Genomic DNA, 14255 nt, shown 5'->3' on the forward strand with positions numbered 1-14255 from the left:
TCTGCTTGGATACTCCTTGCAAAAGACCAAGATCTATGGCATTCCACGTCCAAGGCAAGCACATCTTTTCAGCTGACATACCTGTTGGACCAGTGTGCTTAGCTGAGAATTGTAATGAAGTAGCTGACAATATCACAAGTAACTTTGACTGCACAATGCAAACGTACAATTATTCATCAAAATGGAGTTGTCTCAGGATACACAGTATCTAATATCCTTCAATGGCACTTATCACTTAACTAACTGCTACCATATCAAAGTCAATGGATGTGTTTTTAGGCTTCATTAGCTTACTGTCAGATGACAGTTACAAGGAAAAATACATGTTTCCCATTAACAAAAAAAGACAAAGAATGTGACTTTAACAAGAAATACTCCTGAAGAAGGAAGCCTGCCTAGGGTATACTGATTTGTGTGTATTTGTGACTAAATTAAAATTGTTACAACATTCAAGTTGCATATGAGGAAGTTCAGTTGCTTAACACATGTGAAAAGCACAGGTGACAAAAGATAAGCCAGTTCAGATCAATTTGTTTGGCAGGCTTTACAAAAGCTTCATTGTGGATTTAGGTTGTAAAGCCTGTGAACACCCTCAAAAGGAACAAGCCATAAGGACTTTCCAGTAATACAAACAGGAAACTGGAGAGAACTCCACTCTCACCTCACCTTCTATAGTTTTGCTTAAATTAAAGTTTTGGATTTATATCCACAACCCCCAGATCACATACATATGACCCAAAAGAATTCCTTAGCAGAGGTTCTGAAAAAACAATCAGTGGATTTATATGAAAGAGGCAAGAGGTGACAAAAATATTAAAGAGAAAGAAAATCTTTTTATTTTGCTCACTTGGCTAAAAAGCAACCAAAGAAGCAAGAAGAGATTTAGAGCAAGAGAGAACATACACCTGTGAAAGAGGAAGCTGGACATCAACCACGCTGCCGCCTTGCTCTTGTGCCGTCATCCACCCAGTTCTTCAAGGAAATCGTGCTTTCCAAAATAAGCCTCAGTTGTGCTGTGACAGTGTAGGAGAAACTGAGATGACAAGCTTGTAAGAAGTCACTTAATCAGGACTCTACTCCAGACCCAGAAGTCTGAAGAAGTTGGGATAAGGTTGCTAGGAATTGCCAAGAGAAAGAAAGTACTTCCTGCATCCCAGACTGAATGAAAACATAGGTAAGTGCAACGAAATCCAGCCTTGGTAGTCCTCAAATACAAGGTGTGAGCAACAGGAAGCACCACTAGGATGAACACCAGTATCACAACTGCACTGAAAAGCCTTTTATTCAACCTTTTATTTATTACTTATAGGGATCACAGTGGTAGTTTTTGATGTGTTTCTCACATAGGCCATCAGCAGGTTCAAGTACTCCATTTTTCCTTGCCCTTCTGCATAGCTATCTATTTTCTAAGAAATCGACTCCCTTGTGCAGAAAGATGAACAGACAAAAGGACCTGAAAGAGATAATCAGAGGGAGGAAAAAAAGACCAAAATTTAGTGGTAGAAGATCAAGTCACAGGGAAAATATTTTTACAAGAGTTCTCTATTCAGATTGGATTGGCAGCAGGTACACAGAGGAGGCTTCAGCTCTTTAAACCTTTAGGGAATAAAGAAATACAGGTTCTGTCTATGCCAGCAGTCCTCAGTCTTAATTAAATTTAAAAATCCCAAAACAATTAAAGATTAAACAAGCTGCATGCTGCTGGCAATGGGATATTTTGTTCTCCTGGACTGTCAGTCCAGGCAGTAGTGGCAAATAGCCCTCTAACTACAGCATCAGAAAATGTCATGAGAAATATTGCCTGGAGGAAGTCACCTTCCCAAACCCTATTTGGTTACCACGTGTAGATTTGTTTCCTAACTTAGCACCATTAACATGAACTTCAGCACATTCTTTTTCCAGGAATACTTTCAGTATTTTATCTGTGTTCACAACAGGTACACATGACAGTATACACATTATGATTCACTCATTGTTCTCAATGTTTTTTGATCCACATCCTGCATACATCACATTCAAACACAAGGAATCAAGACTGCCTGAACTGATCTTCAAACTGAAAGCCTGCTAGCTGAGTTCTGCTACCAGAACTTTCCTCTTCAGTATACAACTGAAGAACAGACTTCACTGACAGTCACAAACACTAAGCAAAGCTGCACAAAGGTGGGGAGAAAAAAAAGGGAACTTAATACATCAAGGCACATGTGAACTAAACCTGTATCAGAAATACTTTTTATTGTGAATATCTTCTAGGTAACTTATGTTCAAATGCCATCACTAACTGCATTATTCTGAAAGGCAATGGAATACAGATGGGCTCCCACAGGCAGGCACAGAGAGCAACCAAAGTCCAGATCTCCCAGTTCTAAAAGACAACAAAAGCCCTGTCAATCTGCACATACTAATGTAGAGCATAAAGCCACATGAAAGAGTAAATTGAATATATGATTTAAATTGAATACATGATTCAATCATGCATTTATAGATGGCTATTAATGCAGAAGTTGAATTTGTCAACCTAATAGCCCTCCTCTTTTGAAAAGGGAGTCAAGGCAATCAAAATTCAGGCATCTTTGTATAAATAGGACCTCTGTTTTCAGAAAATATTCTAGTGTCCCATTTTAGTATTTGTTATACCATTTTGTACTGAGTAAAATACCTTTTTCTCAAGAGTTTTGGATGACAATCAATAGCAGCACTTCTTATTTATATCCTGTAAAGGGAAAATACCTGGAATTATATTTTATAAAAGCTTAAGTTTCATATCAGAGCCACTATTCATTTGCTACAAATTATTTTCAAAAAGCCCGTTATGCTTTCTTGTCATAAACTGCAGCTATTCCACTTCCAAGCCTATGGCATGGTCATGATATCATACAACCTTATATTGAAAGGGACTTCTGTGTAGTTCAAGATCCTTGGTGAAGACAGGGTCAACTACTGCAGGTTGCTTAGGGCCATGTCCAGTTTGACTTGGGTACCTCCAGTGACAGACACTCAACTTCTATAGGCAGTTTCTTCCAGTGCTCAACAGCCTCATCATTTAAAACAAAACAATCCAATAAAAACCACCCCAAAATAAGTTTACCCTCACAAGTTTAAAAGAAATTTCTTGCATTTAAGTTTGTGGCCAAATTCAGTGCTCCTACATCTCTGCATCCCCAAACTACGATAAGGATGTTCAAATGCACATGGAATCCTCGTTCAAGACAACTCTTGGCTACTTAGAGACAGAAACTGAAATAGAGTACTTGGCTCCCAAGAGACAACCAAGACAATATTTGTTTAAATGAACAGGCAGCAATACTAATATTTAGCTTTACTCAGAAACCAAGACTATTTGTTTTAATGAGAAGACAGCAATGCTAATATTTACCTTTAGCCAGTTTCAGCAAAGATTATCCTCCTATTTCAATGCAAAAAACCAACCCCTTCAATTTTATCCTTCTTCTGGCAAACCAACATCCTGTCTCTGGTACAACAGGATATAATGTTTCTCTACATCTGTTTTTCAGGTATATACACATTCTCCAGTGACACAGATACCCACCTCACCATTTGATCACAATTCTGAAAGAAGCTTTCAAAAAGATTGTTTAACTGTTTCCTCTACAACTCTTCTCCAAGTAACATTTATTTTATTTTAGCCATAGAGTATCACAGAGTTTTATAGTATATGACTTTATACCAGCTATTCATTTCAGGTTTTTTTAATACAAAGTAATGACTCATGTTCTGTTATTACTGTACTTTGCCCCACTGAGTCTGTCTTGCTCAGTTTCATCTCAACAGCCAAATTTAAAAGAAAAAAACCAAACCGAACAACTTGACTTCAGCAAGTTTTGAGTTTACAACAGCAAATCTTGATTTCTCAGTATCTTTTTTCCCCCCTCTTGATACAGTTAACCTTTCTCAAACTATGAACTGTAACTATGGCATGAAACTTGCAGCACACATGTATAGGGGTTTGGTGTGTTGGAGGAATAGCAAAGGCTGTAAGCAACTGAACTTCTGATACAAAAGACAAAGGCAGACCCCACACTTTATGCTCTCTCCAGGTTTGGTTAAAAGTTCTGAGGCTGCTGTCTTAAGTTTTGCTAAATGGAAGCTGTATTTGACAGAACTTCAGGCAAAGGAGCAGAGGCTGGGGCTAGTATTGCTGCTGAAAGAACTCTCACAAGGCAGAGACTCAACTGCTCCCTTCATCAGTTTGCAATAGCCTCAAGACATATACTGACACTGAGCTCTAATGCATTGCTTCATACAAAACTGAGCTTTGAAGTGCCTGCTGCCTATCTTACTGTCTCTCCTAGAAAAGCACCAGATGCAAATGAATATTATTTACTGCTCGTAATCCAGGGGACAAGTGGGAAAAGTAGAAACATCAACATAGTTAGCCTCAGACAGATTATTTCTTGGTAATTCTCCGAGAAGTCAAATATCTAAATACTTCTACAAGTATCAGTATAAGAAAGAAAATCTGACTGACTGCAGTGCAATCAGATATTCTGGATAGAAATTTAAATGGAATTTTAACAGATACTTAGCCACAAGGTCTAGAAAACAATGCTTTTAAAATGTACTCCTTTAGCAGCTTCCTGATATAAGCAACAAACCATATTTGCATCCCAACAATTACGTTAATACTACTAGTATTTGATTCAAAACTACCATTTTTACAGAGTAACTTTTTGAGTTATCAAGGTGTGAAAAGTCCAGCATGTTTATTTTGCATTGTGAAAACACTCTTAAATTAAGAGTCATATTCAAGCTGTTTGAGAATTTTTTAAAAAGCATCTTCCTTTAAACACATGCAACAGGACTATTTAATTTAAAATACTTCTCTTTAAATGAAGAAAAAAGTGTTATGCATTACTCACAAGTAGTCTGCCAGCAGACCAATATCTATGTGACACTTCAGAAATGTTTCATTCATCTAACCACAGCAACTGCCTCACTCTGAAAGTCATTTTAGCAAAACACTGAAATGTGGTTCATCCCACTGCTATGGTGTTAGAAAGATAAGAGAAATCTCAATATAGCAAAAGGAGTATATAACACCACTGCCTACATGCTCAGTCTCTTATCTACAATGCAAGTGGTAGAATGATACTGATTTCACCGTAACTCCAAATGCAGAGCTTTTAGAGGCTGATACATCTGCTTTGATTTAATAGAAACTAAGGTTTGGCCCTTGGAGCCAGAATACCATTTAAGTCCTGATTATACAGTCATGAAATTTGCTCTCCTTTGTGGCTTCACTATGCATACAGCAAACTCCTCCTGTTATTTGGCCAAAGGTCAAACTTACCTTCCTATCAGTAACACATTCAACCTTGCAGATACCTGTCCTCTAAATGTCTTCTCTCTAGAAGAAAAGCAAGTCAGAACTGACTTCATTTACTGGTGCAGTTAAGCTGGCAAATGGCATGTGCCTCCAGTCTCTCACTAGACAGAAGAACTTGTGCAGACAGCCCATCTTTCTCTGGCATGCTGTAAAGTCTCATGAACCCCATTAAAAATCCCCTAATCAGAAGTTTCAGTTGTGCCATATCTCTATGCTATGCTTCAGTTAAAAGCTGCATCATCAGTCAATTGCTCTGTTATCAAAATATAACTATCTGAGCTCAACTCTTTTTCCATCCTAGAAAGAAAACCCCAACTTTTGTCAGTGGAAAGATGAACATTCCACATGTTCACAGTTACACAAATTCCGGAAAGTAATGAGTTGTCTGATTTCAACACTATGATTAAGCACACTTGCTGTGGCATCATCTCAACTCAGAAAGGGCTGCTACAGTTCAAGCAGCACCTCGCTTGGCCCAAGAGTACTCTAACAACAAAAGGCCTACCCCATAATTGTTCAAAACTGTTGTGGTCCACATCCAGCTCACTACTTATCTGTGCCAGGCCCTACAGGGTATTACTTCAGCAAACACTCTCAGAGGACAGTAGCCACACACAAACAAAAGTAGGTTCCTTATACAAAAAACTGTGCCAGCTTGCTTTTTGCTGTAGCAGAAAGGCACAGTTTAAGCAAGGGGAGTTTACCATCCAATTCTGTTCTACACCAGCTTGAGTCTGAAAAGATTCAAGCCTTTAATCTCGCACCTTGAAAGAGCACCAGTTAAAGGAAGAATGTGAAACAGACCAATACTCTTTAGAACAGTGGTTAAAATAATTGCCTGGGAAAGACAAAACTTCAGCTCTAGCTTCCACTTCAGCATATTTGTACATTTTACACATGGTAACTAAGTTTAAAAACATCTTGCACTGTTTCTTCAGGGACAGGAAGATGCAAGTCTGCCATTCCCACATGGTAAACAAAATCCAAGTCACCTATTTCTGGGTAAGGCCTCTTCAAAGAGGGGTAAGGAACAAGTAGTATAGTGACTTCCTTTAAAATTCATCTAAAAACATAGATGGACCAGGAATCCTGGTGGCAGATCTCAAAATTATGGAGAACTTCAGGGCCCCAATAAAGGCCTTCCCTAGCTCTGGTTCTCCACATGTTCTAATGATAACTAATATGACTGTCAAAAGCTAAGAAGGAAGAACTACTTTGAAAACAGACAAAGTAATATAGAGAACACAGTACTGAAAGAATCATGGTGTTGTAGCTACAGGCCTCTAACTTACTATCTTTGATGAAGAAAAACGTACTTCTGCCAACAACCTGGAAGACTTTTCACACAGCACCAAAGGAGTCCTTGGGAAAGCTCTGACTGTGCTCTTGCTAGAAACAAACATCAAGCAAAAGTGTTAGTACAAAGAGATTATTAGTTTTTCTTCTTTTCAGACATAGCTACATGTCCTTGTCAGACAGCCACTTGAAGGACTCTCCCCAGCCTGCTATTGGCAGACAACTGCTAATCCATGGGAAGAACATGGACCAGAAAGTGTGGGCAGGAACACACAAGACCAGTCATAATGAGGTGAAACACAAGCAGCAGGTGAATGTTCAAAGCACAGTGCAGGCTCTCTCAGATAGCAGATGAAAAGCTAGTCTCTGGATTTACTCCCTCACAAAGAACCCACTGGTTCTTCCACTATAAAATAGAGACAGCATTGACCGTCCTAGAGTAAAAGAGCAATATGTTTATTTTGACATGTACTTTTTACACAGTGCTCATGGACTTCTCAACAATTCACACCAGCACCTTGCAGTGGATCTACAAACATACCAGGACAAGTCACAGTTGAAGGGGAAGAAGTTCTTCCATGTATGAAGCCACCACTGACAAAATGCAAGCCATAAAGAAAAAATGCTGTTCCACTGGGATTCCAAAATGAGCCTTAATGGCTACTATACATTACTTACTTAACAAGTTATACCAATCACAGGAGATACACCCTCCAAGCAGAATTCCTTCAGTACCAGCATGTTCCTGGAGATAAGCAATGTGAAAGGAGAGCAAATTTTTCCAGGTAGTGGGAGGTATCTACATTGCAAATAAGATGTTCTTCCATTATGAGTAAGCACGTCCAGGACAACTTTTCATTTAGCACCCACTTGCCAGCAAAGACAGAGCAATGCAGATCTCTGTTTGCACAAACTGTCCAACCAACTACCCCAGCTGCCTATTGGAAGTGTAGCAGCACAAGCCACAAACTGCATACATCAACCCTCCTGCACACCTCACCAGGTTAAAACTCACCACCATCATAACTTTTTTCATCATGCAGAAGTTGCTCCAAGGGAAACTCTGATTTCTCTTTCCATGCCATCTTTCTCCTGCACCTTCTGCTCAAAGCACCAGGACTCTGAGAGCATCATTATCCCTATGAGTAATATAGCCACAAAAATTGGAGACTGCAATGAACGTACACGAATACAAAACGAGCGGCCTGGGGAAACACTTTTGTCATCCATTCGGGTTTCAGTATAAAGCAGGTACTGACTGTAAATGCATGGCTGCCCAGTGTGTCACAGTGACAAGCGACAAACACCCCTTCTGAGTGACAAGCCTGCTCAGGTCACAACCAACGCTGGCTGCCTCACACCTGCACTGGTACCTTCCCCACTGCATGCCGTCAGGATGAAGAGTCCCAACACCGGCTCCTTGTACTGTTTCTCCTAGGTGCGGCTCCTTTCTCAGCGATGCTCACTTCAACACCTCATCTGTGTACAGGTTTAGCTGATTTCTCAAGAATTCCTGGTACAGGCTACTACAAGACAGTCCAGACACGAGACATAAAAGCACTGCACCCCATCTCGTTCACAGCAGCTGAAGAACATTACAGACCCCCGGGGCAGACAAGCCCTGCCCACGAGGTGGTCTGTCCGCCTCTGAGCCAGCCGAGGGCTGTCAGAGGGAGCTCCAGCCCGGCGCGGAACTGGCGGCACCAACGGTGAAGGGAAGCGGGCACCGGGCTGGGAACGCACCCGCGGGGATGTGCCCCGGGGCCCGGCAGCGAGGGCGCCGGGCAGACCCACGCCGAGCCCTCCGCCGCCCCTCTCCCACGCCCGGCCCCAGTCACGGCTGCCCGCGAACTCCTCGGGGCGAGTCTTTCCCATCCCCTCTCCCTCCGCCGCCGGCAGGGCACGTAAACGAGGGGAGCCCCCGCCGATACCTGCCCGGTGATGCCGGTGATCAGAGCCACCTTCCTGCCGTTCATCTCCTCGCCGTCGTCTCCCGGTGCGGCGGCGGCGGCGCAGCCACACGCCTCCTCCGCCGCGGGCTGTGCCATCCTCCCGGCGGCGGGCGCGCCCCAGGTGCGGAGGTATCCCGGGGCGGAGGCGCGGCCGCCGGGGCGAGGCTCCCGGCGCTGGGGGCGGGCACGGAGGGGAGGATGCCTACCGGCACCCGGGGTTACCTGCGCTGCCCCGGCAGCCGCCGCCTCGGCATTTCCGCGCTCGCCGCCCGCCCGCGCTCCCGCCCCGCCCCGCGGCGGCCGCAGGTGCAGCCCCCCGCAGGCGCGCTCCCGCCGCGCGGCCCGGGAGCGCGCCCCGCGCTCGGCACCGCTCCCGCCGCGCGGCTCGGCCCCGCAGCCAATCGGGAGCCCCGGCGCTGCCCTAAGGGGGCAGGAGACGAGCCGGGGCCGAAAGCTGGCGCGGTGATTGGCTGAGAGAGGGCGGGGCGGGGCGTGGCCGGAGGAGGAGGAGGAGAATGGAGGAAGACTAGGAGGAGGAAGACGAGGAGGAGGAGGAGGAGCGGGGCCGGCCGACTTCCTGACCGCGTGTCGGGCCGGGGGATGCGCCGGCGGAGCTACGTGAGGCGAGCGGGGCCGGGCGCACAGCGCCCCCCGCGGCGCGGAGGAGTCGCCGAGGTAGCGCCGCGAGGGCCGCGCTGGAGGTCCCGAGCGTTCCCGCTCTGGAAACACTTGGTTATAAACGCACCAAAGGCTTCTGGAGAAAGGGATTTACAGCAAGCTTTTCTTCTTCTGATGAGGCACTGGACCGGCATGGCTTTTACCGAGGCAGCAGGTCGCTGTGTGTACAAGGAAGAAGGTGCCCGCCCGTGATTTGCTGTTATTCCATGAAGGATTTCGCATCAGTTCCCTGATTGCATGCTTGGATGATGGGGCCTCAGTGTATGCAGATGACCGTCGTAGTGTTAATTTTCCTATTATTATGCTGCACGATCAAAAAAATTTCAATGTCATTGAAAACCATAGTATATTTAAACAACAAAACAGAGTCTAGTAGCACACTGCCCTTCGAATGGAATTGTACTCTCAAATTGTGAACACTTTCTTGCATGCTGCTCCTCACTTTCTCGGTTTAAATTCCCTTCTTGCAGCCTCACAGTCTGAGATGCCATGGAGAATTTGTGTTATGTCATGGTTACTTAGTTGCAGGATGTCATCCCAGTTGTACCATTTCTGCCTCCTGTTCCTGAAGCCTTTTCTCGACAAGTACATGCAGTTTTACCAGGTGTGCAACATCTGCTACTACTTGTGCAAAATGACTGCATCCCACTAAGTGTTTGCTTATGGATGTACAGTTTCGGATTCAGAGAGGAGGGGCATCACAAAGGACCTCCACCCTCTCAGTTTTAAAATGACACATGAGAAATAAAAGGATATAAAATTCTGAGAGTTTCAGAATTCTGCATACCGAAATAAGGCACAAACCTTTATCTGAAAACCTAGGATTTGAGATTAGGGGGAGTTAGGAGCAAGTTTCCTTTCTTTGCTTATTGACATAGATCATTCCCTCTTCTGTTATATCTGAGCTGCATAAAACACTACATGAGCTACAGCCTTAAAAATTGTCCTTTATGTGGCCAGATAAGCTTGTCATTTCTAGCTTTCCTTGGCAGTCCATTTGTTGGCTTGCCTTCTTTCTTGTTCTGCCTAAAAAACTGGTGAGTCAGGCTGACAAAGTCCTGAAGCTGTGATAGAGGAGCCCTCATCCGTGGGGCCTATGTGTGCAACTAAGAGCCTTTTTCTGGTTACTTCCTCTGAACAGAATTTTTCCTACCCCAGTTATCCAGTATCCCACAAAAACTATTTTTCAGATGTAGCATTTTCCTTGACTGTTATTCCCAGAAACACTCCACTGAGGGGGCAAGCTGGTTCACACCTTTTATAAACTGCCTGATTAATCAAGTACATCAGTTGACCGATGACCTTTTGCTTTGGTTTTACTCTAAGGTGACAGGCATCTCCTGCTCTTTCTCTACTCAGAGCAGTAGATCTCCTTCCTGCTCAGTGGCTGCACTCCCAAGTGATTCAGAGACTCTGCAACCTGTGTCACTTTTCTAAGGGGAGCATCCCAGCCAGACTTGGCTGAGAGCACTTTACCAGGGTTCATAATTGTATTTTTTGGTCAACAGTAATACTAGAAACAGGCAAGTAAAACCAGACAGGGTGTAGCCCAGTTCATGTTCCAGCTGACTGATACTAAAAAGGAAAAAAAAACCAAAACAAAACAAACAACCAAATAAGAAAAAAAAAAAAAAAAAACACCCCAAAAAAGCCCCCTTTAACTTGTTTAAATTTCTGTCCCATTTATAAGTCTGGCAATAGTAGTTGCAGACACAGTTAGCCAGCTACCATAATCCTGCTAGGTCTGCCCCTGGCATGCACAGGCACATTCCAGGTTTAATGCACAAAGACTGTTCTGTCACCAAAGTCTTTCAAAGTACATTTACAGAAGAGACTGAAGGCTCAATTGTGGCCCAGGTACTAGATTTTACCTAAGTTGCTCTGGTGTTGACAGCAATTTATGTCAGACTGCAGCTGAAAACTGGAGCAGCAGCCCCCAGGGACTCCAGGATTAATATTCACTCTGAGTGCTAGGCTGCACTGATGTCTCCTTGCTGCCTCCAGCACCTGTACCATGGCATGTGCTACCTTACTTAGAGCTATGTCTGCCCACACCATAATCACTTTCTCACACATCCATGTGGACCCAGCTCTGGCTTCTAAAACTGGCAAAGCCCCACGGAAAGAGGAGGCAGCAGACTGATGCACATCTGCACCTCCAGCCCTCTTGGATCCCTGGAAGAGGAGATGTTTGTGTGAGCATGAGTGTCCAGTAAAAGTTTTATGCCCAGCGAGTAAATGGTCTGACGGAGTCTGAGGAGACATAAAGAACAGCATGTGCAGCATTACCTTTAAAGCTACCACCCCAGGAACAGGGGGGAAAGAGATAGAACAGATGTGAAGAAATTTACTTGGTACTGGTGGGTAAAAACAGGTATCACAGGGAAAGAAGGGTGGAGAGCACAGCTAATTGAAGTCGAGCTGGTTAAACTAGGAAATAATGTAAAATGACCAAAGAAGAAGCAGAGAGGGAAAACTGGAGAGAAAATAAATGTTATTGAGAGTAAGGAAGAAAGGCGTAGTAGGAGAAAAGGACTGAAGTATATTAGATTGCAAAAAAGAGTACCTTAAATGTTAAGGAAGAGTGAAAATGGGAGAGAGAGAACGTCTATACACTGAAATCTTCTTACACTTGAATACCACATATATTGCAGTTCTGATTATCTCAATGGTTAAATGGGGATGTGACCACATTGCCTTTGAAATTTGGAAAGGTAACTGTGTGTGGTTTAAGAATGTCTTGTGAGTCAGTTGTAAGTTCTTGATGGAAATAAGTAGCCTTATTTCAGAAGCAAAAATAACAGACTTGAAATGATGGTTTTATTCACTGTAGGACAAAGATATCCTTAATTTTATTACAATAATAGCATCGCTCATGCTAGAGCTGTGATAGAAGTTGACATGATACCACTGCATCCTATTCTGTACAGGAGTTAGAAGTCGTCATTGGACTGAGTGGAGCCCTCTTTCTCTGCATCATTCAGCGCAACAAAGGGGAAAACAGACTATTTTGGTTTTTCTGGGTTTCTTCTGAATGATCCTCATCCAACAGTTTAAGCAACTTCTGCATTATGGTGCTGTGAACTCCATTAAATCAATGTCCAGGCATCACAGAAGAATGCTGACTAGAATGCATTTTACTTCGCTCATCTGCAGCTATCAAATACTTTGAATCCTGTCCCCAACTATGAAGTCCATGGTGGCATCCAGGCACTGTACAAAACCCCACCAGGGCTGGTTGGGGACTGCAAAAAGGGAGCCAGTGGAGGATGGGTAGCTCATCCAAGTGCACTGTCCTTTCTGAAGAGCTTTTGGTTTATACAGGCAGGCAAGCAAGGTAGGCCCAGGATAAATTTAGTACTGTAGAAATAGCTTCTTTTTCTACTTTGCTGTTTTATAGTAATGACAGGAAATAGTTGCATTCATTGACTTCACAGAGCTAGGGAGCTGTGGAAAGCATGTGTAAAAGGAGGGAATGGTGAGCCCAGGGGAGATCCATCACAATCTGAAAGAAGTGCAGATGTTGGAGTGAGAGGAAAGAGCACCAGATCTCATGAAGAAATAAGGAGAAGTGAAGTGTGGGCAGATACAAGAGGATGAATGGAAGGAAAATCCCATAATTGTTTTTCTAGCTGTTACCTTTAAGATTTGAGGGCATGTGGAGTAATCCACAGCTTCAGTGCCCTGACATTGTGATTTAGCAGGTGGAACAGAAACAGAAGATTCAAGGATGGTTCTGGAAAGTGAGTCTCAAGGCCAGGTCTTGGAGTTTAGCACACTTGGAAATCACCTGCTTCTCAGGTGGTTCTTTTGTGCCTGACAAAACTTCCGCTTCTTCCCAACAAGCTGAATATCTTTCCAAGATGACCTTCTCACTGGAAAATCAAGTTAAGTCATCAGTGCTTCAACTCTGCATTACAGAGGGGGGAAAATTCCTGGCGGTACTGACTCTCGGCTGGAGTTCTTTGTGTTCAGCATTTGTGGCCTGTGCCCAGCCCACAAAGTACTAACAGCCTCCTTTTGCTTTTCACAAAGGCTTGCCTGCTTATTTTTGAAGGGGTGGGTAAGACTGGTCAGACTTGCTAAATTCTTGGCAAAGTTTCATCCTTTGAAAGGCAGAGACTCAGCTCTTGTTGGTGCTGTCATGATACGATTTTTACAGCACTCTGCACAGCCTGGTGTTTCAAAGGCAGAGGCAGTGCCAGTGCCATGTTTCTCTCTCTCATAAATCTCCAGTACTACCAAGAAACTGTGCTACCCTGCAGTAAAACAGACAGAAGAGCAGGATCCAGGCTGAGCTTGGTGCCACTTTTTATATCCATCCTAAAAGTTTGTGCCTGGGATACTCAAGTCTGGGACAGCATCATGGCCAGGCATGCAAACATCCGTCCTTCCTGTGCTTGGTGCCGGAACAGCACAGGTGTGAAGAAGTGGGGATGCTGGCAGAGCTTTATGCAGCATGGTGAGCTGTGTTTGGTAGCCTCAGACACATGGACAGGGCTGTGGTTAGTTGGAGCCTGGCCCTTCTGCAGCGTCCCTGGGCAGAGGCTGATGATACAGGATTCTGGGCCATGAGGAGGGGTGGAGGAACCTGTTGGCAGGCAGGGACAGCCAGGACTGTGGATACCTTTGGGTCTTGGATAGAGCAGCCAGGGATCCAAGCCAAGCCCTGACTCTAAAAGAAATACTGTTTTGTTAAAAAGGAGCATGGCAGGGACAGTCTAGTACCTCTCTGCTTGTGGTCCCCAAGCAAGCCAGCCCTTGGTGCAATGTGTTCCTCAAGCACACGGAAATAATTAACAAATGTTCCTTTGTATCTCAGCCAGCACTGGAGGTACCTAATTATGGACATTGTTTCTGTAAGAAACACCAAATAAATGTCCTTTTTCATTCCCAGAAGGGAGTAAAGAGCCATGAATACAAAAAGCATCAAGCCCAGCACTTATGCAATTGTCCCTTACAGCTTTGTGAACTGATGCGAA

The 14255-nt window shown here is 44.0% G+C and overlaps 1 protein-coding gene and 1 long non-coding RNA gene across 3 annotated transcripts in view; both read right to left on the reverse strand.

Moving 5' to 3' along the window:
* GMDS (GDP-mannose 4,6-dehydratase) overlaps positions 1-9023 on the reverse strand; it is a 410516-nt gene extending 401493 nt beyond the window's left edge. The window contains exon 1 of one of the 2 annotated variants that reach the window (XM_058832047.1): positions 8575-8986. In XM_058832047.1, coding sequence (XP_058688030.1) covers positions 8575-8691 — 117 coding nt within the window. In that variant the 5' untranslated portion in view covers positions 8692-8986. Of the gene's footprint in view, positions 1-8574 lie in introns of both variants that reach the window. The other variant, XM_058832048.1, reaches the window with a different exon arrangement.
* On the reverse strand, positions 1284-6966 carry LOC131575940 (uncharacterized). Its single transcript, XR_009276890.1, has 3 exons — positions 6640-6966; positions 2660-2713; positions 1284-1453 (listed from the first exon to the last, which is right to left on the reverse strand). It is a non-coding gene; the product is annotated as an uncharacterized LOC131575940 (long non-coding RNA).
* Positions 9024-14255: the final 5232 nt, after the last annotated feature.

Source organism: Poecile atricapillus, chromosome 2 (assembly GCF_030490865.1).
Source record: "Poecile atricapillus isolate bPoeAtr1 chromosome 2, bPoeAtr1.hap1, whole genome shotgun sequence".
In the NCBI taxonomy this organism is placed as follows: Eukaryota; Metazoa; Chordata; class Aves; order Passeriformes; family Paridae; genus Poecile; species Poecile atricapillus.